We start from the raw sequence: 25,333 nt of genomic DNA, 5'->3' as shown, positions 1-25,333 counted from the left end.
CCTGAGAGCCAGGACTCCTGGGTTCCGTTCCTAACTCTGCAAGGGGAGTGCTGGCCCGGATTCTAAAGCTAGAGAATTTCACCCACCTGCTCCTGTATTGGTCGTAGTGGTGAGAGGCTGGGAGGCAGGGCTCCTGTGCTCTGTCCCTGGCTCTGGGAGGTGTGATGTCTAATGGTTAGCGTAGGGCTGAAGGAATCAGGACTCCTGGGTTCTGTTCCAGCTCGGGGAGAGCACAGTCCAGTGGTTGGAGCAGGGGTATCTGTGCTGAGGGTAGTACAGGATTGTTCTGGTATTAAGCATCCACGGGGAGGGAGCGTCCAGCCTTTCCCTTGCAGGCGAAGGTCCTTCTGGCCAACAGATCTCTAGCTGGTGGCAGACGAATTTCCCCTTATGCTATTCCAGTCCTCCTTGCCCTGCCAGAGCGGTTGCTGCTGCTTCCCTTGTCTCAGAGCAGCAGAAAGCAGCTTCCCCTCCTTAGAAACTGAGCCAGCCTGACACATTTCTCAGCGTGACCTGCAGCTGAGGTACAGCTGGGTGAGGGATTGCTCAAAGCGAGCAGGGCTCTCTCCTGCTTTTAGCTTTGGCCCCTCCCCTCATACACATGGAGCTGTGTTTATTGAGTGTGGCATTAAATCTGGCCACTGGGATTCTGGGAAATCGATCGGGGCTGCCCCGTGAGCTTTCCAGGCCTGGGGCAAAGTTCTGTCCTTCATCTGTTCTGATGGTGGGCAGTGGGGGTGGGGCAGCGTGCTGCAATTGGGATCGGAAACTCCAGGAGCTCCATAGAGGATCCAGCGGTAGCCTGGCGCTCTCTGGATGGGGGATCCGGGTAGTGTTTGCCAAGGAGGGAAAGATCCTGGCAACATCTCAGCGTTGAGAAAGTCAGGCTTCTCGTCAGAAATGCAGGAGTGGGGGAGGATGCCAGCCCTTGGGTTGACTAGTCCAGGTGGCCAGCTTATCCTTCATGATGTCGCCAGCCTCTGGCCAAGGAACTTGTAAGCACTTTTGGGAATGAACTCTGCCCCTCAGCTCAATCCTCAGCCCCTCAGCTCAATCCTCAGCCCCAGTTTACAGAACTGGAAAATGACGTGTCTATAGGGTGACCAGACAGCAAATGTGGAAAATCGGGACGGGGGTGCAGAGTAATAAGACCCAAAAATAAGGATTGTCTCTAAAATTGAGACATCTGGTCACCCTACTTGGCTGAACTCACACAGTCTGTCAGGCCTCCTGAGAGCTCCTGGGTTATCCAAAGCAGCGTCAAGATGCCCCATTACCAAACTGGGCATTGGAGCAGGTCCCGCAATAACCTTGACCAAATCCCAGCGTGGTTAAGGGTACACCGCCTCCTCTGAAGTCCACCTCCCAGTGTCTTGGATCCTTCACTCTTCTGCATCGCAATGTGCCTGTTAACCAGCTGCTGTCCCCACCCAGAAGTAGCTGCATTTTGGTGCTGGGTGAGCAGTCCTCATGCAGCATTGCTGTGCTCTGTTGACCAGCTGCCATTTCCCACCTCTGAGGTGGCTGCCATGAGTCCCATGTGTGTATAATGAACGTGCTTGGGGATGAGCCAGCGTATGAAGGAGAGGCGGCAGGAAGGGATTTCAAGTCATGTCTTTGACCTTCTCTCTTGGCATGAGGGTACAGTTACGTTCCCAGGGATGGCCAGGCAGCAGGAGGCATTTGGCTTTCTTGGCATCTGCTGGAGCTTTTAACCATCCTGGCCCATGCTCCCTTGGGAGAGGAGGGGGGAGTGTAACCTAGTGTGCGTTGTGTGTCCCTGACCTATAGACACTGCAAGTCTGTTTCCACCTGAGCTACAGAGCCTGGCTGTAATGAAAAGCTATAAAAACTCTGGCCTTTAGCTCTGCAGGTCCCCGGTTCGATCCTTGGTGTTGACCAAAACAGTGGCTGTAACAATCCCTCTGGACCTGGCTAGCTTTGGTCTTGCGCTGGTCAATAGCAAGTTTCTCAGGGCTAAGCCAGCTCCCGGGTTGCCTAGGGGTAGGTCTTTGCTCCAGAGTTAGCCGGGCTGATCAGCCCCCTGATAGCCTAGTCTGGGTCTAAGCAGCCACCCATTTGAATAACTGTGTCCTCACTGGCTCTGTGCTTGTTCTGGGGAGAAATCGCAGGGTTCTTTGCGCTGAGACGCTCAGATTCTTTCCCTGGCAATCGTGGGAGAACTTGTCTGCCCTGCAGGGGAATGGTGGGAAGGCATTGGGGGACTGTCGGCACACAAGGGTTTCACCTCTGCAAAGTGGCTGGGTTCCAGCCTGAGTAAAAGTGGAGCCTAACCCCAGCTAGGCCGGCTAGCACCTCCCAACTGGGGTCAGAGGCGTTTGTGTGTGGACAGTAGTGGGATTACATCAGGTGCCTTCCATGCCTCTCCAGGCCAGAACTTAGGGGAGACCCCTAGTGGTGACATCAGGTATTGGCGGCTTGGCAGTGGCAAGCCAAAGAGAACCCCCGAGGGTGTCTGTGTCCAGTAGCCTGAATGGAAGATCCCTGTTTAGCATCTCTGCTTTGTGGGGTGCCCTATAGAGGGGCATGATCTAGTGAGTTAGAGCAGGAAAGGGGCAGGTGGCTTGGAGACAGGACTCCTGGGTTCTATTCCCTGCACAAGGCAGGGCGGGGTGGAGTATTGCTTAGCAAAGGAGGTGTGGAGAACCAGAATTCCTGGGTTCTGTTCCCCTTTTGCCACTGTCCTGCCATGGACCTTCAGCAAGATTCCTTCTCTCTGCCTGTTTTCCCACCTGTAAATTGGAATTGGTCGCTTGCCGTGGGTGTTCTAATGTGCTTTGAGATCCTCAGGATGGGAGGCTAGAGAAGGGCTTCCATAGGTCATGGGGGAGATAAGGAGTTAAAATGAGGCGGCTGAAGTGGGTGGGGAGAGGAGTTGGGGGATCCTGTCTTCCTCCTCCAGTAGTGGATCAGGACAGTGTCCAGATGCCCCAAGGGGTTGTGGGTGATGGGGTAAGAACCCAGTTAGAGCAGCAGGGGGTGGAGGTGGAGAGCTGCAGTTGTTGTGTATAAATAGACCCCTGGAGCATTGCTGCATGAATGTTGTGTCGCTTTATTTGCACTGCACCACATGATTGGCTCTGTCCCTGTCCTCCCCAACCCTGTCCCTGGGTGCGTGTCCTCGCGTCGAGAGCTCAGAATCCATGGAAGGGCTGGTGGCAGGCGCTGCTTTCCGGAACCAGCTGCCCCACTTACCAGGGCGATGAAGGGGCACTTTAGAGATTTGCCGTCACCTCGTTGCTGCCTCCATCCCCAGGCAGGTGGGATTGGTGGCGCTGGCAGATCCACGTCTAGCGGCAGACAGGAATCCAGAAGTCCGGCACAGACCCCTGCGCCAAGGGAGCTTGAAGGCAGCTGTCACCGGAGGATCCGGGCAGCAAAATGGGTTCCTCCAGCCTGGCATAAACCCGGCCCCTCCGATGCAACCGAGGGGGAGGTGGTGCCACAGACATGACCTGGAGCTGCATTGGGCCCTGTGCTGGCTCAGGTCTCTCCTCGGCTCGCTGGAGAAGCCAGGATCGAAGCAGAGGTCGTGTTTCCTCTGGGACAAAGTCCCCCCTCCGAGGCACCAGAGCAGACCTCCCTCTCCGCCTGCCGTGACCTCCTAACCACAGCATGGATGGTAAGGGGGGGGGGGGGGCTTTTGGGGAGGGGATCCCAGGCAGGGCGTGTGGTCATCTCCCCTCCCTTAGTATCCCTGATGGTTAAAGTGCCAGCATCTGTCTCTGCCTTCCTCTCTGCAAAGGAGAACTGATGGCTCCCGGCGGACACATGGTGATCCTGACCCCCCCCATTCAGCTCTGCCGTGCCCCCTTCCTCCCAACCCACTGTCTCCTTGCTAGTCTGGGCCCAGGGCCTCTCCCCAGGACGGAGCAGTGGCTTGTGCTGGGCTTCACACTGGCTCTGCGACGTGAGCCGCAATTCAACCCATGTCTCCTAGAGGCAGGAGGTGAATTCTGCTGTCACCCAGATTTTCCCTGCCCTCCTGGGTTGTGGCTCAGGGGAAATTGCAAGGCACAAGCCAGTTCTGGTCAGTAGTTGGCTCCTTTGAGATCTGCTTAACGCATCTGTGAATTTTACCCTCTGAGACCTGAACCCTCATCTCTACCTGCATCTGGTTACATTATGGTAGCTGTTAGGCCCTGACTCAGTTCAAGACCCCATTGTGCAGAGTGTTGTACATATTCCTAGTCAGAGACAGTCCTTACTCTGAAGAGCAGAGTCTAAATAGACCTGCATGGGGAGGGGAAACCGAGGCCTGGAGTGAGGCAGTGACTTGCCCAAGGTTAGAACCCTAGCCGCTAGGCCGCGCTGCCTATCTTTGCCAGTTTCTACTAGCAGCCTGTGGTCTCTTTGGGGCAGGGAGTGTGGCTTCTGTCTGTACAGCGCCTAGCTCAGTGGGGCGGGGCCTGGTGGGGACCTGTCAACACCATCGAATCATAAGCTTACATCATTGTAACCAATCCCCATGGGAGGTGAAAACCTGGCAGCTCGCTGCACCTGGCAGCCATCGAGCAGGAGGATGTGAGGGTTCAGGGCTCCGTATCCCTGGCTCCCACAGCCACCTGGCCTGTCCACCCTGGTCACTGCAGTGAAGGTCTCAGTACTCAGCTCTCTTCCCCAGCCCGTGCGAGAGGCAGGATGGTCGTGCACTGGCCTCTGCAATCGTTAGCAGGGTGCTGGGTGTAACGTGAGCCACGGGCGCTAGACCGGGTTGTATTAGTTCTTCATTAGATCCTTTGCCTCAGGAGCCGGCCCTGGATTGCTTACGCTCCAGCCCCAACACGTGCCCACTTGGGCCTCTTTCCCCACTGGGCTCATTAAAGGAAATACAAGTTTGTTTTGGAAACCTGCTCGGTGCTCACCAGAGAGAGACAAGGGGTCCCCAGTGACAGGGAAGAGCTGGGTTTAACCCTTCAGCCACCAGCACTGGAGGGATGGGGCGGGGGAAGGGGAGGAGGTGGATTCTCGGTTCCACCCAGGGAAGATGGAGTTTACACTGCAGGAGATGGGGATCTGGAGCAGCTGGGGGCATGAGATGGACCGGAGGTAGGTGGAATCGGAATAAGGCCTGGGGCTGGACTAGCCCTTTCCCCCATCCTGGTCAGGCATCGTCCCAGTGGAAAACCTCTCATGGCCAGAAATGGCGTCCAATGCAGAAAGCTAGTGGGGCTGAGGCAGGTCGCTAACGTGCATCTAGTGGCCTGGGGGAATGGGCCTCAAAGGACTTAAAATCTAAATCACTGATGGCAGGTGGTGATGCTGGGCTAAGAGGGAGGAAGGAGGTGAGTGGAACAAGCCCATGGAGGAGCTGTGAGCACATTTGTTCGTATCGGACAATTGTCGCTGGGGCATTGGGCACGCAAGGATGGAATCTGTGTGGGTGTTAAGCTCGGTGCCGTTCTCCCTCCCTGAGTTTTTGCCTGTAGCTTCAGGATCTCTTTGCTGTCGTACAATGTCCTTAAACAGCTGCAGAGGTGGCTGCATTTTGGTGGTGGATGAAATGATCCTTTTAGTGACCATTTTTAAAGCATTTAATATTGGCTGCTGTGGAAGCTTTTGCTGTCAGTTACACTCGAAATGGCAGGAGGAATGAGCCTGTCTTTAAATTCTGGCTGTGTTTCAAGGTGACCAGTCCCTGTAAACCTCTAATCTGCTTTTCACCATTAATGCCCTTTGTGCCTCTGGGGCGTGGTGAAATTAGATTAGTCGATTTCACTTTGTTTCTGATTTCTCCCATGTTTCTTTGCAAGGCTGTGGTCCCAGTGCTGGTTTTAGGAGCAGGGGGTTTAAAGTTTTGTCAAACTAGCCCTCCTCCCCCAAATAGGGGGGAAATGGTGTTACATTTTGTAAACCCGGCCTTCGTGCAACACAGTTGTTTTTCATACGGACCTGGCCCTGATCCTGCAACGGGATTTCGGAAACAAGGCTATTCTGTTCTCTCTAGGTTCTTATTCTGCTCTTATCTCCCCAGTATCTGAAGGCCTTCCAGTCATGCATTAAGCGATGTGACTGCACATCTGTCACGTGGCTTGTTCTCTCATCTTCTTCCTGGAAGAAGTGGAGTGTCTTGTTTGTTTTTAGAGGTTCTGGTAGGTCAGAGAAAGGCATCTGGATTTGGGATGGTCCCTGGTTCATGTGACAGGTAGTTCTACACTCTACAATCAGACCCTGAGGAAACTGTCTCCTGCACAGATGAACTTCACTATGGTGGTAGGTGCCATTGTACCAAGGAAGTAGAGTTGTCAGCCATTATCTTTCTGCCAAAGACATACACTCGTTTAGATCCCTCTTGGTGCAGGCCATGGAGTGTCTTGAAAATGGGGACCGAGAACTTGAACTTGGTTTGAAAGGCAGAGGCTCTACGGTGAAGCATGAGGTTGGAAACTGCTACCTAGAAGCTGGCGTGCAGGAGGTTTCTGTAATCACAAAAGTTTGGTCTAAAACTTGCCATGTCTCTTTAAGAGCAGCCTGCCCTCTGATTAGGAGACTCAGCTCTCTTCCAAATCACTCTGATCTCTGCTAATACAGGTCCCTAGAGCGCTGGTGCTGGGCCCTGCTGGGCTTTGAATCAGGCGCTGATTTCCCTTCCGCAGAGAATGGCTTTGTTAACTAGATCTGTGGTCCTAAGTGGTCCGACCTCCTCATGCACCAGGGTTGATCCCTGTCCCAGGTATTTGAATAATACCTCGTGCTGCTGCACTGGATACAAGAGAACTGGACATTGTGATAAGCAAGAGTGCAGGGTAGCGGTCAGAGTAAGGAATGGGAGTTGGGATTCCTGGCTCTGGGATGGAGGGTGGGATGTAGTGGTTAGAGCAGGGACCTGAGAATCAGAACTCCTGGATTATATTCCCAGCTCTGAGAGAGGAGTGGGGTCTAGTGGTTAGAGGGGGCCGAGGCTGAGAGTCAGGAGTCTTGGTACTTTTCTCAATTCTTCCACTTCCTGTGCAACAGTGGGCAAAGTCATGGCTCCCTGCCTCAGTTTCCCTGCCCATAAAAAGGAATAGTACCTGCCTCCCGGAAGGATTAAGGAGGTTAAGGTTTTGCTCAGTTCTTTGAATGGTGGTACAAAAGATTAGAGGTATGAAAACATCTCCATTAGCCAGCTATCCTCTGGTGTTTATCCTGGTGCGGGTCAGTATGTTAGTCTATTGTGTAATTAGACCCAGTCAATTAGTTTCATATGCCAGATTCATGCTATCTGACACAACTGACATGAATAGAAATGCGTTCATGGGTCTTTAAAGGGGCTCTCCCAGCTGAAAGGCCACTGACCTGGAAGGGAACGGCTGCAAAACCTCAGGGTTATTAGAACGAGAGGATTCTAAAAATCCAGTTTGCCATTCACTGGTTACAGGTTACTATCAATGCCATGCAAGCCCCTAACGCCTGTCAGCCCTGTGGAAAATGTTACCCTGCTCCCACTATTCCTTTGCATAGAAGGTGCTTGGGTACTAGGGAGCTGGGCATCCATATAAAACCCGAGATAGGTAGGTCTGTCTGCTGAGCAAAGGAAATCTGAGGTATCAGTGTCACTCCTGCGTATAGTCGGTTTCACTCTAGGGTTCTCTGAGCTGCAAGAGGGGTGGGGGACCCTTCGTCTGTTTCAAGTGGGATTTAGTTTAAAAATAATGGGACTATTTCAAGATTTGTTTTTAGAAGGCACTGGGGGCTTAATCAAAACTTACGTTTTTGGAGACCAAATTTGAATTGGCTACTCATTGAATGGTCTTTTAATTACAGTAACCCCCAGAGATATTGATTGCAACCCAGGATTCCTGGTGCCTGGATTCTGTACAGACCTGAAATGAGCCAGTGTCTACCCCAAAGAGCTTACAATGGAACTCCCAGAGCTTGCAATTGATTATACAGGGGGATCCCCTAGAAATCAATGGGGCTTAGTGCCGGAATCTGTCCATACCTCAACTGTGAGATTGGAGCCTCAGTTAACCCTTCACCCTGCCACAGTGCTGAGAACCTGCAGGATGGCGTCTTACCTCTGCTGGCGAAGGAGTGAAACTAACCAGTGCAGAGGCACTGTGTACGTTCCTACCTGTCCTCACTACCACAGTGTTTGGGCACTTTTCAGTCCGTGCCATAAGCAAAGTGACTCCCATCTGTCCCCTGCGGTTCAGTCTTTCACCAGAGAGGGAGAGCTGTGTGTTCAGTGGAGGTGTTGGTTTTGGTATGGTCTGTTTCTATATGCCTGTGCTGTGCTATGTTTATTGTGGAGAAGGCTGGGTCAGAGGAGGGCACACAGCACTAGGAGCAGGAGATGGGAAAGTTCAAGATGATCCTTAGATCCTGTGGCAGGCAGTTCCACTGTCTTGGACGGGCCCCCAAAAAATCTCTGTCGTCTCTCTCACAGACAAGCTTCACCAGGGTGGCAGAAAGTGCCATGGGACTGGAGGAGTGGGGCTGTCGGCCACAATCCCCATCCCAGAGCTTTCGGCTCTAGGGCTCCTGGGCCCAAGGCCTTGAAGAGAAAGAACGAGAGTCTAAGATGAGACAGGCCCAAAAAGGGAACAAATTATTGGTGTTGGGCCAAGTGAATTAGAGGCTGGTGGTGCAGAGAAGATTCCTCCATCGCTGTCTGGGGCTGCCCCCAGTTCATGTGATTGATTAGCAGAGCCTCACAAGTCTTCCTTGACCTCCAGAAGACGGCAGAATGGCAGATCTCCCCTCCCAAGGCATTGAGCTGGGTGGATGATGCCAGGGAAGAACAGTGAGGGCGGGGGTGTCGCAGGTCCAGCCAGGGAAGCCACTTAGGCTTCTGGCTCCCAGTCATCACCTCTCTTGGGCGGAGACCTGCGTCTCTCTCCTCCCTGCCCTGGGGGATTTCCAGGCTGCACAGCTCCCTGCCTACACTGTGAGTTCCCCAGCAAGTCAGACCCCCTCAGCCGGCCTGCTTTGCCTTCCTTCCTCAGAGGCTACAAACAGCCCAGTCTCCCGCGGGTATAAGGTACCACACAGCTGTTAGCACATGGAGTCTTAAGGTAAAAGCATTGCAGGGAAACCCTCTTAAAACCCAGCAAAGAACCAATGCGCCTGCAAATAAGCTTTCCAAAGATCATCCCGCATCCAGCCAGGTAACTCACAGGCAGAGGGTTTCTCCTTGGGGAGCAGCTTCCAGTGGCTGAGCTTTTGCATAACCAGAGGCGTTACATTTGCACACCCCTCCCCCTAGAGATTTCCTGGGAAATGTACTTAACTTTAAAAGGCCCCATAGTTTCAGATGGTCCCTCCAAAGCCCATAACCCTTCCCTGGGTTTCTGTTGTAGACGTCGCATACAGGCCCACAATGAAACATAACCGCCTGCCTTTGTAATGCAATGAACTCCTAAGTTACTTAAACTTAGTTCTGTCAAGTCTGGCCAGGACAGTGCAGGGAATTGTCTTATCTGTCCTGTGTCCATGCAAGGATCCCCCTTCACCCCACCCGGGGCTGAGATCGATGGCGGGAGACAGTGGCTGGTGAGCCAAGCCTGTTTCTATAAATAATCTGGAAAGAGTAGGAGACAAAGTGAAAATAGGTCAGACAAATTGAGCCTCGGCTCCTGCATACAACTTGGGGGAAGCAGATGTGAATTCAGCTCCCCTCTGGGGGGCTCCACAGGAGATGGATCTGAGGACAAGAGGGTGAAGGGGGTGCGGGCCGGAGTAGTGAGGCAGCAAATAGCTGGTCCCTGGAACCATTTCAGGGCTGCCCGGCCCTGTCCTGGGGGATCAGGGGAACCCCCGTAATCTTGGTCTCCTTTCCTCCAGCAGTGAATCAGTCCCATCTGTACGATGTTGTGCTGCTTCGCTGGTGCATTTCGGGCCCTCGCCTGGCCTATTTCTCAGCCCTTTCCTTCGGGCAGGGACAGGACTGGAGCGTGGTAGTGCCAGGTTTCCACAGAAGTGTTGCTATTCAGTGATTCAAGTGGGGTGCTGGGAGCTAGGGCTCCTGGGAAGGGACTGGGTTGTAGTGGTGAGAGTGGGGTGGCAGGGAGCTGACTCCTTGGTTGTGCATCCGTGACCCCAAGAAACCGCAGCACCCAGATCTGGATCTAGGCTTTTAGCTTGTCCCCTCCCTGGCATCTAAGCAGCAGTGATCCCCGGGAGAGGCAATTAACTTTATACACTTCTGGTGTGGGGGAGACTTGCCTGTGATGGTGGGGGTAGGGATGAGCTCTGGGTTCAAAGCCACCCCCTGCTGCTGCTCTGTGCTTGGCCTCGCTGCTGCAGCCATTCAAATCCCGTGGGCATCTCTTGCACTATTAAGAGCTGCGGGACTTGGCCCTGTTGGGATCAGTAGGAGGCAGCAAAGATACAAGGGGCTCTCAGTACCAAATATCCCTCCAGATGTTGCAGATTCCTCCAATCCCTCTCCCATGGTTCTGGGATCTGGCGGCAAGGACAAGGAGCCCGGCTGGCGAAGGAAGGATCACCTGGTTGGGTGCCAGAGAGCAGGGCACTTGCTGTTCCCAGGCTGCTGCTGCGGTGGATGTGGCTGGTTGTTTTAACCCCTTTGTGGGCAAAGCCCAACTGGGGTTTGCAGCTTTCTGCAGCTGTGTGAGTGTTTGTGTAGCACCCCCTTGTGGGCTGTTGGAGTCATTAGTATGTGCTGCTTGCATGATTGAGAGAAGGCTACACACAGGCCTCTGCCCTTTGAACTAAGGGGAATCTCCTCGCCCTTCACCTGCTTTGCTGGCAGAAGTAGTAGATCCCGTATCTTCCCATTAGGGCAACGTGATCCAAGCCTCTTAACCTCATTTGACTGGAGGATTGTATGAATGTCTCCTTGTGAGGGGCCGGTTGTGTGTTGCAGGGTGTGGTACAGGTACCCCGAGTGGCATGTTCAGCGGGAGGGTAGACACACAAGTGCCTCCCCCTTTGGTAGGCTCTGGGAGCTGCATCAGTCCTCCCTGAAGGGGCTGTTCGGTGAGTCCAGGGTCAGGCCCGGGGGTGCGGGTGTGGCGGGAGCGCTGCTGCGTGGACCTCTCTCTAGCCAATCCCCAGCTGAGCCACCGTTTGTGGCCAATCAGGCACCAGCAACCTGCTGATACGCTTAAAATCCCCACCCCCTTTTGTGACTGCATGCCTCTTCGGACGGGGGGGGGGGGGCTGAAAGCAGAGCTCTGTCCACCAGCCTGGGTGCCCCACCCCTCCTGACTCCTCATGCTGCTCCCTTTCTGTTTCCCTTACAGTGAAGGAGTTCCTAGCCAAAGCCAAAGAAGATTTCCTGAAGAAATGGGAGAACCCCTCCCAGGTACTGTGTCCCCATCCCAGATCTCCCTCCGCACCTCCCCCCCACAATCAAGTCCTCTGCAGCCCCAGGCCGATTACTCTACAGCCACCCCCTGGATCTCTTTCCCCATCACTGAGCCCCCTTCCCAAACAGCCTTCACTGAGGGGCTGGAGTTATTTTTGCTCCTGGGGGGCGGGACTGAGTGCTCTTCTTCCCCCCTGCCCCAATCCCCCAATCTGCTCTCTGGTGACTGGAGGGCGAAGAACAATGGAGGTTCAACTCCTCTCTTCTGGGGGAGGGGGACACTAAGCATGTGGGACTCCTCCTGATCCAGCTTGTCTCCCCCTCCCGCATCCTCCGAAGGCTCCAGCGTGGTCATCCAGCCCAGCCCCAGATTGGCTCCCAGGGGGGTTGTGCTAACAGGGACCATGTTCAAAGGGCCTCCATTTGCTGCCCTGTGCTTGGGTGCAGTGCCTCAGTTTGGAGGTGCCGGAAAAGCTTTTGGGGTCAGCCCTGGGTCTGTCCTCACTGGAAGTCCCCCCTGAGGTGGTTCTGGGTAATTCCTGAGGCAGAGCTGCTGGTCCCTCTGCAGCACTGTCACTTTGCTAGGCCTCCTGCACACCGTGTGTCATTAACTCCAAGACACAGATGGGGAAACTGAGGCCCAGAGGGGAAAGGGACTTGGTCAAGGGTATAGGAAGTTGGTGGCGGAACTAGGAAGGGACCTTTTGACTCCTAGTCTCCTGCCCTCTGACCACTTCACTCCCTCTCCTTGCAGACCAAGGGCTAAAACCCAGCAGTCCTGACTCCCAGCCCCTCCCCCCCCACCAACCCACCAACCCCCACTGAATGGAGCTGGGCGGGTCACCTGTCTGGAACTGGAGTTTGGTTCTGCCTAAGGAGCAGGGAATCCCTTGTCTCGGGCTACGTCTACACTACAGGATACATTCGAATTAGCTTAAACCGATTTTATAAAACAGATATTATAAAGTCGATTGTGTGTGTCCACGCTAGGCACATTAATTCGGTGATGTGCGTCCATGGTCCGAGGCTAGCATCGATTTCTGGAGCAGTGCACTGTGGGTAGCTACTGTAAAATAATAAGGCCAATAATGTCGATTTCCGTCCACACTAACACTATTCCGATATAGTAATATCGATTTTAGCATTACTCCTCTCGTTTTGTAGGAGTACAGAAATCGATTTAAAAAGCCCTTTAAATCGATATAAAGAGCAGTGTAGTGTGGACGGGTCCAGCGTTAAATCGATTTAACACTGTTAAAATCGGTTTAACAGCGTAGTGTAGACCAGACCTCGGTCTCATTCTAAAGGAAGTGGTTTCCTTTGGTGCTCTCTGGTGGTGAAATGTGAAATACTTCTTCATATCAATTATTAGGGGTAGCCGTGTTAGTCTGTATCCATAAAAACAAGGAGTTCAGTGGCACCTTAAAGACTAACAGATTTATTTGGGTATAAGCTTTGTGGGTAATAAAAACCTCACTTCTTCAGATGCATGGAGGGAAAGTTACAGATGCAGGCATTATATGAAGACACAGGAAGAGAAGGGAGTACCTCCCAAGTGGAGAACCAGTGTTGACAGGGCCAATTCTTCATATCAATGTTCTCAAGAACAACCCCGGTGCGGTGCTAGGGGGTGCTCTGCTACAGGGAGTGGGGGGCTCACTAGGGGGCGCTCGCCCATCACAGTCAGTGCTGACCCTGGAGGGGCTTCCTTTCTGGTGAGCTATAAAAACTGAAGCTCTGACCCCTTCATGGTCATTAAAGACCCCTCCAGTCTTGCAGTGCAAATCCTACTGTCCCGGGCAGGTTCCTTCCTGATGACCCCAAGACCAGTCTGCCCCCACATCAGGTTTGTTTTCCCCCCTCCAGAACACAGCCAGTTTGGATCAGTTTGAGCGAATCAAGACCCTGGGCACAGGCTCATTTGGGAGGGTGATGCTGGTGAAGCACAAAGAGACCGGGAATCACTATGCCATGAAGATCCTGGATAAACAGAAGGTGAGACGCTGGGGGCTGCCATGGAGATCTGGCCTGGGGCCGTTGAATCCCCAGTGCAGGGGAAGGATTTGGAGCTGAATCCTGCGTGGGGATGCAGGAGAGGGGAGTGTGTGGGAGGTGCAGAGGGTGCTGCGCCAGCAGAGGAAGATCTGATGTTGCTATTTCCTTTTCTCTCCCAGGTAGTGAAGCTCAAACAAATTGAGCACACCCTCAACGAGAAACGGATCCTCCAGGCCGTCAACTTTCCATTCCTCGTCAAACTAGAGTATTCTTTCAAGGTAGGTGTCCTTCACTTGCCAGCCCAGCCCTGGGCTGTGTCTCCCCGCTGACTCCCACAATCCCCAGTATTTCTTTGCTATTTAAAACTAAAGCTGTGCTGAAGGGGCGGAAGGGCACAGTCTGCGTCTCTTATATGCTGAGAGCAAACATTCCTGGTGTGACATCTGGGATCAGGTTTGGAGCTAAGAAAAATCAGTTTGGATCATTCCCCTTTTTCAGTCTCTTCTGTTCTGCTTTTGACTCCAGGTTTTGAACAGTGGTTCTCCTCTCCGGTCAGTTTTGCTTTCGTTCCTAGTCAGTTTCAGTTTTCAGCTCCCTTGCACTGACCCTAGGGCATGAGGCCTGGCTTGCAGGGAAGTCTCAGAGGCGGTCCTAACTTCACACAGAATTGGCTTTGTGGAGACTTTGAAACCATCATGTGGGATCATTTCCTCCTGATGGGAGTTTCTGCGAAAGCTAAAAGTCAGGCCCCAGCAATGGGGCTTGGACCCTCTTCTCTGAACCTGGATTTTGTGGCCTGCGAGCTACACCCTGTGTGTAGAGGGGAGAGAAAAGATAGTTGTGCCTTTGAGCTCCACAGCATCCCCTGTGGCTGGCCTGATTAAAGAGGGGCTGGCTCTGAAGGGAGACCTGTCTCCTCATCTGTCAGCCTGAGGTTAGTGGGTTGTAGTGATGAAGAGTTGTCAGCTCAGAGGAGGCTTCAGGATAAATGGCAATGGAAATGTTACCTCTGCTCTGGGCCGTGTAGCTCTCAGGTGACACAGTAGCAGTGGGGCCAGTGGCTGCTGTTACACAGGCTGGCTCGCTGAGCCAATCGATTCTCCTACAACAGCGTAAAATAAATCCGTGAATCCACGGGTGTAACTGTGGGAGAACTTTGTTGAAATCAATGCGACTGGTCTGGATTTACCCTGCTGAGGTACGTGCTGGCTGGGCCCCATCAAGGTACCGCTAAGGCGTTGGGGCCTGTTTAGTTAGTAGAGGGTCAGGAAGGCCCATGTCACGGAAGCAGGGAGACCAAGGAGGGGGTGAGCTCCCTTCATCCCCTTAGAGACAGCAGGGTTCAGGCTTCATTCCCCTTACGCTCTAGGGCACCCACCTTTACCCTGCTCCTGGGGCTCAAGGCGTAACCCTCTTAATTTAGGCACCTAGCCTCACCTTTTGTGGGCTCAGGGCATCACCTCACACTCTGCGGGTTTGGAGGGTCTTTTCCTAGTGAAAGAGACTCACACAAAAATATCCTTAACCTCTGTTTCTTAACAGTTACTGTCACAGACTCACAGGGTCGTGGCCGCTCCTGGCCACGTGCAGTCCCTGGGGGGAACCCCCTTCAGTGAGACAGTCCTTCTCGGGGGTTTACTTTCTCTCAGGGGGTTAAGCCCCTCCAGCTTCTGGAACCGCACCTCTCTGAGCCTTAGCACACCTGTCTTTCACCGTGGGCCCCCTTCATTGAGTCCACTCGCTCTGGACCGCAGGGCCATCACTCCCAGAGGGAATAATGCAGCCCTGTTCTCCAGACTGGAGCGACTCTCTGCCAGCATAAAACAGGAGGGTTTATTGAGAGTAGAACACAGCCTAGGAAACTCTCAGGGCTCTCGGGCCTGGCCTCCCTCAGCACAGCACATCCAAGTCTTCCCTGCATCCAGGTGGGCTCTGCCTGCTCTCCCTCTCCAGCCCAGAGCCCCCCTGCTTCCCAGCTGGGCATCCAATGTCACCTCCCTCAAGCCTCACCTCTGTCCATTGTCTTCTCTCCAGGTAAATAGGGTCGCCTGGGCCGCCTCTCCTCTGTTCTGGCCTCTGGCTGGAACCACCTGCTCAGGTCACCAGGGTCCTCTCTTCACAGCCCATTGTCCTCCCACTGGCCATAACCAGCTGTGACTCCCGAGCTGGGCCTCCTGGTCATCAGGTCACCAGTCGCTGGGGTATCCATTCTCTAGGCCATTGGCCGGGGTCCCAAGTTCCGTCCCCGGTCCTCTGTAACAACAAACTCCCTCTCCCCTCACCTCGTTGAACCAGTAACCCCGAGGGAAACTGTGTCCCACCCCCTCTGCATGCAAACCATTGAAAAAACCAAGAAACCCCCCCACTTCATCACAGTTACCAGAACAGAATACAGACGCTACTCATACAATGCCCATCACTCCCAATAAGGCAGACGAACTTTCCCTGCTGGCCGATCAGGATCAGGTCGTCCTGGGACTCCAGCTTCTGCACAGTGTCATTGGCAGGGTGTTGAGGTCTGGCAGTGCTGATGCTGGGCTGTGCCCTGGAGTTGGTTCCCCAGAACTTCCTTTTGAACCCCAGTTTATATAGTGAAACTTGAGTCCTGCTTAGCTCTACCTTAACCAATCATTTTACAGAAGTTTTACAAAATAATTGTCTGACCAATCGGAACATAGTGTGAAACAATTCTTTACCCAGTCGTACACCATGACCTTTGTTGATGTGCACCTGGCAAAACTAGTTATGTAACGGAAACAATCAAAGACCCAGACAGATAAACAACAGAGAAGTGGGGACCAGCAAAGGAAACCAATCAAGAAGTAGAGATTTCACACCCACACTGCTGCTAAGTGATTCCTTGGAGCATCCTAAGATCTGTTTCTTTGCCTGGTGATGCTGGGCACTATTAGGGCAGGAGCCTTCTTACCAGCCCAGTATTACACTGTTCTGATATCATTTAGATGGAATGTGAGGATGTGATGTTCTGCTTCTTGGCTCCTGCTCTCCTAATCTGGCTGCAGAAAGAGGCCTCCGACCGTACAGCATGGGGTGCTCAGCCCATGCCCCGCCTGGACCTTCTCTCCAGGGCTAGCTGGAAATTGACCCTGGGCTCGAGGGCAGGGGCAGTGGTCTCCGCTGGCACGTGTGTGGGTGCTTAGTGCTCATGTTTTCACCACTGAGCCGGGTAGGGTCTCACTAGCAGAATGGCTTTGTTGGGCTCAGCGGAGTTACTTTGGAGGCTGCTCTTTGACTTTGCATCCGCGAGAGAGGATGAAGCCAGCCTGGTCAATTTCACTTTTAAGAAGTAAATAAATACAAAATAAAAAGGAGTCATATAAAAAATGGAAACTAGGTCAGATTACAAAGGATGAATATAGGCAAATAACACAGGAATGCAGGGGCAAGATTAGAAAGGCAAAGGCACAAAATGAGCTGCAAACTAGCTAATGAGACAAATTAAAGGTGGAAAAACAAGAAGACTTTTTATCAACAATCTCATAGAAGCAAGAGGAAAGAACCCAAGGACAGGGTAAGCCCACGGCTCAGTGAGGAGGGAGGAACATAACAGTGAAACTTGGAAATGGCAGAGAATGCTTAATGACTTCTTCGTTTCGGTCTTCACTGAGAAGTCCGAAGGAATGTCTAACATAGTGAATGCTTTCAATGGTGGACAGAGGGTAGGATTAGAAAGATAAAATAAAAAAAGCAGGGATAAAATCACGTGTCGACACACTTAGATGCCTGCAAGTCACCAGGGCCTGAATGAAATGCATCCTAGAATACTCAATGGAGTTAATAAGAGGAGTCTCTTGAAGCCTCTAGCTATTATCTTTGGAAAGTCAAATGGGAGACAGGGACAGATCGATCCACTAGGCCATAGACTGGAAAAGGGCAAAATATATAGAGCCTCATCATAGATTAAGGGAATACGAAAACAAGACCCAGGAAACTACAGGAACTTAGGGGTATACTTATAACTTCTGTGCCAAGTGAAAGAATAATGGGAGCAATAATTAAGGAAATCCATCTGCAACTTGAAGGTGGTAAGGTTGGATAAGGGAATAGCCAGCATGTGGTGTTTAAGAACAAATCGGTTGTCAAACCAATCTGATCGGCGAGCTTGGTCTTTGATAGGGGATGAACGCGTCGTGTGGATAAGGGAAAGCGGGGGAGCGCTCAGGGTCATAATCCTACGACTCACTAACGTCAGGAGCTGCATATTGAGACAGTCTAGCAGTTGATATTTCTATACGATAAACTAGGCACAGATACAAATTTAGATAGGCAGAACTATCACTAATTATTTTCTTTTAGGTGGGTGTATATATGGCTGGCAATAACTGTACTCACGACACAGTGTATATAATTAATGGCTTCCCAATCCTGCTGGACAAGAGTATAAACAAGTGGGGTTCCGCAGGGGTCTGTTTTTGGGACCTGGGGCTCTGTTCAATATATCCTTCATCAACGATTTAATGTTGGCATAGAAAGTACGCCTATTAAACGTTGCGGACCATCACCAAAAACTGGGAGGGATCGCAACTGGGCTTTGGAGGACAGGGTCAAGAATTGCGAAAAAAGTGAGCTGACATTTGTAGAAATGGTCTGAGGTAACCGCATGAAGTTCAATAAGAGACAAATACCATAGACTCACCACTACCGGAAACGAGAACAATCCATTGTTTCAATCCATCTACAAATAGCATATGAAACGAAGAAGGGAAAGAAGACTGTCTAGGAAAGGTAGTTATACCGCAGCAGAAAGAGATCTAGGGGTCATAGTGGACCACAAGCTAAATATGAGTCAACAGTGTGATACTGTGGGCAAAAAAAGCAAACCGTGAAGCGGGATGCATTAACAGTGTGTTTAAACAAGACACACGGTGAAAGTCATTCTCTCCGCTCTACTTTACGCAATTTCATCCTGTGCGCGATGGATTAGGACCTCAACTGGAGTATGGTGTCCAGTTCTGGCCAACCCCGCATTTCAAGAAAGAATGTGGCAGAACTGGAAGAGGGTCCAGAGAAGAGCAACGGAAGAAATGATTAAAGCTCTGAGAACATGACCTATGCATAAGGTATAGGCTGCACAGTAATATTGGGTTTGTTTAGATTTGGAACCACAGAGAAAGACTGAGAGGGACATGATAGCAGTTTTCAGGTATCTAAAAGGTGTATCAAAGGAGGAGGGAGAAATTTGTTTACCTTAGCCTCTAATAGAAATACAAGAACAAGAGAGCGGCAATGGGCCTCCACGGCCACGCAGGCGAAATTTAGGTTGGACACTCCTTTGCGAACACAGTTAGAACGTTATTCCTACACTGACCAGAACCGGATCACTTGCACTTGTGGGGAATCGGCAAGTTTGAGACGTCGCCCTCTATGCTCCAGTCTTACTGGGCATGGAGAATTTGAGTAGGTTGATATGTCTTTGTGGTCCATCTGCCCATCACCCCGACAGTTGTTTCTGCAACTGGAGAGGGGAGGGGGAATACTGACTGGACTCGATGACCTCTCGAGGTCCCTTCCAGTCCTAGAGTCTATGAATCTATAAGTTTCACTTCCTGCTGCTGCTCCTTTGGGGTGTCTGACCTGGCGGCAGGTTGGGTTTCCCCTTTGATCATAGACGTCGCAGCTGGGAAATCCCTCTTGACCCTGCCCGTCCCTGCCCCTAGACCAGAGGTGTGGGGAGGTGTTGGATCTTCTAGGGCTCTAGCACTAAATACTCTCATTAGTTAGTCTGTTCCCCAGGCACGTCTGTGCAGCAACTCCCACTGCAGGTATGTGCCTGGGACCTTGGGCAGCACAGCACAGCTGCTCTGACCCTTGAGCTAAAGGAGTAACAGCAGCTGCTGGCAGCAGTAGTAGGCTGTTATCTCCCAGACAGCGAGTGCACTACATTGTGTGCTGTGTGGAAGCCAGACCAGTGGATCAGGCTCCCTGGAGACGTGTTAACGCCCTGAAAGGGAGGGGCTAATAACGGAGCAGGGGTGTGGGGAGCGGTTTCATTCTTGTGTTGCAGGCGCTGACGGGGGCCCCCTTGCACTCCGTTGCTGCTGCATTTCCTTGTAGGATAACTCCAATCTGTACCTGGTAATGGAATACATCCCGGGCGGGGAGATGTTCTCCCACCTACGGCGGATCGGGAGGTTCAGGTGAGCATTGCCATGGGAGCCGATGTTGGGGCCAGTGTCCCTAATGGTTAGAGCTGGGTGATGGTTAGACTCCTGGGATGTATCCCTGGCTCAGGCAGGACAGTTGGATCTATCCCTTAGAGCAGAGGGACTGGGAGTCGGGACTCTTGCGTCCTATTCCTGCCTCTGCCATTCACTCCTTGTGGGAAGGGGTGAGAATCACTCTATGCCACAGTTTTCACAGCTGTAAATTTGGGATTTAGTTCAGTAGAGAACTAGACCTTTTATGCACTAGCAGCATCTGCAGCGACACTGGCTTTGATCCTCATGCTGCAGGGTGTGACCTGATCCCCAGCTGGACTGATCAGGAAGGGATTCCCCATGGGGAGGGCTGCTGAGGTCTTCTGCCAGCACTAGCCACAGTCAGTGGCCAGGGATGCCAGGGCTAGATGGGGCCAGGCTGGTTGGAGCTGGGGGTCCATGGGTCTGTGTGTTGCGGCTAAGGCGGGGATGCTGGTCTGGGAGGGGCTTGCCCTGGGTTGCCAGGCTGGATGGAGTCAGGGATCTATAAGGAAGGTGAAGGTAGGGGCGGCAGGGGGCCGAGGGTGCTCGGCTGGCTGAGAGGGGGCAGATCTGGCCCGGGATGCCCACATTCTCCTCCCACCTAATTGCAGTGAACCTCACGCCCGGTTCTACGCTGCTCAGATCGTCCTGACCTTTGAGTATCTGCACTCGCTGGATCTCATCTACCGAGACCTGAAGCCAGAGAATCTCTTGATAGACCAGCAGGGTTACATAGAGGTGAGGCTGCCGCCCCTCCCCCACTTCCCTTCCCCATCCCAGCACTGGCTCCTGGCTCCCTGCAGTGATCTCCTCCCTACCCAAGACTCTCTCTGCTGCCATCCCCTTCCCAAAGCCAAGACACCCCCAGAAGTGTAACACGGCCAGAATACATCAATCATCTGCTCCTCCCCCTTCCCTCCTGCTGTCACAGCCTCCAGGCTGATCCAGCTTCTCCCCTCTCTGTGTTTTGGCTCCAGGTGACGGATTTTGGTTTTGCCAAGCGGGTGAAAGGCCGAACCTGGACTCTGTGTGGGACCCCGGAATACCTGGCCCCCGAGATCATCCTCAGCAAGGTGAGCTGGGAAGGGCCTGTCTGCTGCCTGATCTGTAGCTGATCCCTGGCCACCAGGTGTCATAAACAGATAGCTAAGGATTAATGTTCTTTTACCTGTAAAGGGTTAACGAAGGGAACCAAACACCTGACCAGAGGACCAATCAGGAAACCGGATTTTTCAAAGCTCAGGGAGGGAATGTTTGTGTCTGTGTCTTTTGTCTGTCTCTCGGCTATGAGAGGGATCTTTCTTTCCTAGCTTCAAGCTTCTATCTTCAGTTTCCAAGTTGTGAGTACAAAGGTAGAAAAGCAGTAAGCTTTTTATTTTTTTTATTTTTTTGTATTTCATGTGTGTAGTTTGCTGGAATGTTAAATTGTATTTCTTTTGAATACGGCTGTTTTTATTCCTATATTTTCTATAAGCAATAGCCTGTGTTTGTCATCTGATGCAGAGATCATGTTTTATGTGTTTTTCTTTCTTTTTATAAAAGCTTTATTTTTAAGATGTTTGAGTTTTCTCTGGGTAGCTCAGGAACGAAGGGAAGGGAAATTCTCTTTGTTTAGATTTACGGAGGTGAATCTGTGCAGCTCAGGGGAAGAAGGAGGGGGGGAGGTAAATTTGCCCTCTGTTTTGCATTCAGGGAGTTTAAGTACAGTATATCGCCCAGGATAAGCCCAGGGAGGGGGAGCTGTGGATGAGAATAAAGAGGAGACAAGGGAGGAGTTGTTTTTTTGGTGTGAGACTCAGGCCTCTGAGGCTTGGGGTCCCCAGGGAAGGTTGTGGGAGTCCGAAGTGCCTACCACTAATCTTGGCTGGTGGCAGTGATATCAGATCCAGCTGGCAATTAGCTTGAGCTGTTTCATGCTTGCTTTTCATTTTATGAACGCTAAGGTTCAAATCTGAGTAGGAGCTACGACACCAGGTGGTTCCCCCACCCCCCTAATATTCGGCTGTGTAACCTTGGGCCTGTTTTCCCACGGGCAGGGTTATTAACAAGGCTGTAGACTGGTGGGCGCTGTGGCGTCCTCATCTACGAGATGAGCGGCTTGGTTCCCTCCGTTCTTCGCATGACCAGCCTATCAATCTACGAGAAGATTGTTTCTGGGCAAGGTATATGGGCTGGGGTAGGGGACAACTGTAGCGATTTTATTTGCGGGGTGGAGGAGGTTCCCAGCAAAGGGGGGGTGCCAGTCTCAGCGAACTGATCAGAGTGATGCTACATGCTGCGCCCCTGACATGCTCATGCCTCCCTGCTCCCCCAATCCTGAACAAGTGGCACATCCTGTCAATGTACCCCATTCCCCTGCATCCCAACATATAGACCCTCCCCTTTGCCACGTACCCCTGTTCTCCAATGCATGAACATTGCCCCCCAATTGTGTCCCCCCACAATGGACCCTCCCTCACCATGTAACCCTATTTCCTGTCTCATGGGGATTCCTGGAACAGTTTTCTAAGACAACTGTTGTGGAGTTGCAAAGCCGCTCCACAAACCCTGCTAACGTTGCAAGACTAAAATAATTCCTTAAACAATCAGTCATCTCCAGGCACTGGCAGAGCACTCATCGCCAATAGGTAACCAAAGAGCCCATAATAATTCCTACTGCCACCCCAGCACTTCTCGGCCAAGGGTCTCCCCAAAGCAGTCAATGTCGAAAACACGGTCAGATTTAAACTAGTGGGGAACTCAAGAAGGCTGGGTTCTGTTCGCGCGGTTCTCCTACCTGCTGAGTGACCTGGGCAAGTCATGTCTCCCCGTGCCTGAGTTTCCCATTATGTAAAATGAAGATAGTGATGCGGCAGCCCTGCTTTGAGATCTGTGGGGGGAAAACGCTCAATAAGAGCTGGGGGGCAGCTGCTAATTAACCATTTCAGCTCCTGTGTCAGTCCTCAGTAGCGCCCCCACTTCTCATCCACTCATTGTCCTGGAGTGTTTTTAAAGGGCTTGTTATTTATTATTAGGTGTATTACGATAGTGCCTACAAGCCCCAGTCATGGATCAGGACCCCATTGTACTAGGTGATGTACATATTAGGTGTATTATGGTAGTGCCTAGATGCCCCAGGCGTAGCCTAGGACCCCCTGTGCTAGAGGCTGTACATTACCAGATGTATTACAATAGTGCCTCAGCAGCCAGGTGTAGCCCAGGGTGCCTCTGTGCTAGGGCCTGTACAGTATTAGGTGTATCTATGAATCTAGCCACGCGGGCAGGGCAGGTAAAAGCCAGATCTCTCTCTCTCCTCCACACCCCAGGTCCGGTTCCCGTCTCACTTCAGCTCAGACCTGAAGGACCTGCTCCGGAACCTGCTGCAGGTGGACCTCACCAAACGCTTTGGCAACCTCAAGAATGGGGTCAACGACATTAAGAACCACAAATGGTTTGCTACCACCGACTGGATCGCCGTCTACCAGAGGAAGGTAGGAGGGGAGCAGCAGGCAGAGGAGAACCTGGGTAACTTCCACATGCGTGCAGCCTCCGTCAGCAGGAACTGACCCTGGGATCATCAGTGCCCAGGCCTCTAGGAGCGCATTGATTACTGGGACTCTGTAGCAGGGTGTTGTGGCTGGGTCCAACCACTATGGGGAGATATGCTCACCCAGCATTGGTTTAAAGTAGGGAGCCCTCAGTCACCTGTTTGTAACATGGTGGCAAAAGCATGGTCCTGTCCCCACCCCCTGAGGATAATAGCCTACTACTGCTGCTGCCAGCTAATGGCGTTATTCCTCTAGCTCAGGTGGGAGAGGGCTGTGCTGAAGGTCCTGATTTAAACCCTACTGATGATGCAAGTGGGGGATCCAAGGGGCTCATACCCCCTGCCCGCACCTGTGTGCAAAGTGAGAGGAGGGAATTCTGGGTAGATAAACGGGGGCTTGAGGAGACACTGATCCTGCATCCCTCACCTGGTTGCTAAGGGGCCCGATCCTGATTCACTTAAGCGTGCTGGAGGCCCTGATTCTGGGCTCCTAAGCGGGGTCATGGGCTCCCCCTTCCATGATTGCAAACTGTGAGGCTTTCTGGCTGGATAGGGGGGGTCTGATCCTTGCCTGCCTTGTTACAAAGTTAGGGCCTGATTGTGCACCCCTAGCAGACCCAGGAGTGTGTGTGTGTGGGGGGGGGAGGTGTTATACAAATGTTAACCCCTCACCTCGTCCCCAACCTCCCCTCCCCTCCCTTTGCAGGTGGAAGCTCCCTTTATACCAAAGTGCAAAGGCCCTGGCGACACGAGTAACTTCGACGACTATGAGGAGGAGGAGATCCGGGTCTCGATCACTGAGAAGTGCGCCAAGGAGTTTGCTGAGTTCTAGGGCCAGCAGCCCCCCCACCGGGAGGGCACGTGCGGAGCAGGTGGGGGCGGGGTTGGATTTGATCAGCAGAAAGACCAGAGTTCCTTGCCTGTGTGTTTTATTTTTGTGGCAGGGGGTAGGGATTTGCCTGGATCTGGTTTGGGAGGGGGAAACAGGAGATCCCTTATTCTAAACCTGTACTAAGTAAACAATAGTAGAGAAGGGCAGGAGTCTAAATTCTCCCATGTGCACCCCTAATCCCCCCACTTGCACATGCTTCCCCCCCGCCATCACAAGCCTGCAGCCCACCCCAGCAGCTCTCCTCATCTCTCCCCCCACCCCCCCACCACCTGGGGTTTAAACAGATTTCCCCACACGCACATGCTCAGCTCCCACTGGTTACTTTCCAGCCCCTCATGCTGATCCGGTTACCCCCACACTGCCTCTCAGTCCACACATGCTGCACCCCCACCGTCCTGGCCGGCTTTATTGGTGGCTTTTAGTTGTTGAAGGAGGGGGCGGGGGGCATATTTTGCCATCAAATTCCCCCCAGATCTTCATGGCTATTTGCAAAGGCTTCTGGGAGCAGGGTATGGAGCAAAGATGCCCCAACATCCACCGACATGGCAGATCAATATCCTGGCATCCAGAATAGCTTTGAATCCCTCCCGACCCCCTTCCCCCCTGGGGAGATGAAATCCCAGCCCCCCGCCCACCATTCTGGAAAGAGGAAGAAGGAGGGAAATCTTGTCTCATTTTATAAACTTGGGGGTGGGGCTCCTTTATTTTTTAATTAAAAAATGAATAAGTAAATTAAACTTTATTTTCCATTAGGGAACGCGGAGGGGGAGGGGTAAGAGGTTTTAAAGATCCAGGCGTGGGGCTGGGCTGGGCTAACTTACCCTGCATCAGTCTCCGCCATCCCCAGTGACACCTCCCTTCCCCTCCTCCACGGTGCCAGGAATTTTAACTCTCCAAGCTTTGAATGTGTCCAGGTTTTAGCAAGGAAAAAACTGTTTTTTTCAGGTAGAAACTGACAGTATTTCCCCACCCCCATGGCTCTGTGTGGGGTGTCTGGTTTGGGGGTATCATACACCGGCGGGAGGAGATCTGGGGGTTGGTTACAGGCTGGAATGGAGGTGCTGGGAGAGGGAATCTCCTTGGTGGGTTCTGGATTTTTAGCTCCCTTTGGAAATAAAATGCTGCCTTTTGAATCTGGGCTATGAATGTGAGCAACCCCCCACCCCTACCCCTTTGGCCTGTCCTCTGGTTCTGGGGCACTTGGTTATTTTCCCCCAGGTCAGCGGAGGCTTATCTACTATTCTCCCTCCCTCCCCCCATAAGCCAAATGGTGCCCTGCAGAAATAGCCTTAAAGGGTTTTCTGGTGGGGGGCAGGGGGAAGGGTTCCCCTTACCCACAGTCCTCCTGGGGCTCCATTCTGCACCTCTGATTTTATGCTCTCGATTTACATTTTAAGATGACAAGGCAGGAGGAGAAACCAGAAAGTGGGGGAGGGGGAGGG

At 52.4% G+C, this 25,333-nt stretch overlaps 1 protein-coding gene across 1 annotated transcript in view; it reads left to right on the top strand.

Annotated features, from left to right (window-relative positions):
• Positions 1 to 25,024, top strand: part of LOC116825420 (cAMP-dependent protein kinase catalytic subunit alpha-like) — a 30,019-nt gene extending 4,995 nt beyond the window's left edge. Inside the window, 11 exon segments of the mRNA XM_032781418.2 lie at positions 11,214 to 11,275; positions 13,145 to 13,273; positions 13,453 to 13,551; positions 19,349 to 19,431; positions 20,085 to 20,211; positions 20,451 to 20,546; positions 21,510 to 21,515; positions 21,517 to 21,543; positions 21,545 to 21,649; positions 22,779 to 22,943; positions 23,706 to 25,024. Of these exon segments, the coding sequence (XP_032637309.1) occupies positions 11,214 to 11,275; positions 13,145 to 13,273; positions 13,453 to 13,551; positions 19,349 to 19,431; positions 20,085 to 20,211; positions 20,451 to 20,546; positions 21,510 to 21,515; positions 21,517 to 21,543; positions 21,545 to 21,649; positions 22,779 to 22,943; positions 23,706 to 23,831 (1,025 nt within the window). The 3' untranslated portion in view covers positions 23,832 to 25,024.
• Positions 25,025 to 25,333: the final 309 nt, after the last annotated feature.

This window comes from Chelonoidis abingdonii, chromosome 26, assembly GCF_003597395.2.
Source record: "Chelonoidis abingdonii isolate Lonesome George chromosome 26, CheloAbing_2.0, whole genome shotgun sequence".
Lineage (NCBI taxonomy): Eukaryota > Metazoa > Chordata > Testudines > Testudinidae > Chelonoidis > Chelonoidis abingdonii.
The sequence above is the reverse complement of the archived record's forward strand: the minus strand, read 5'-3'. Positions and strand labels throughout refer to the sequence as shown.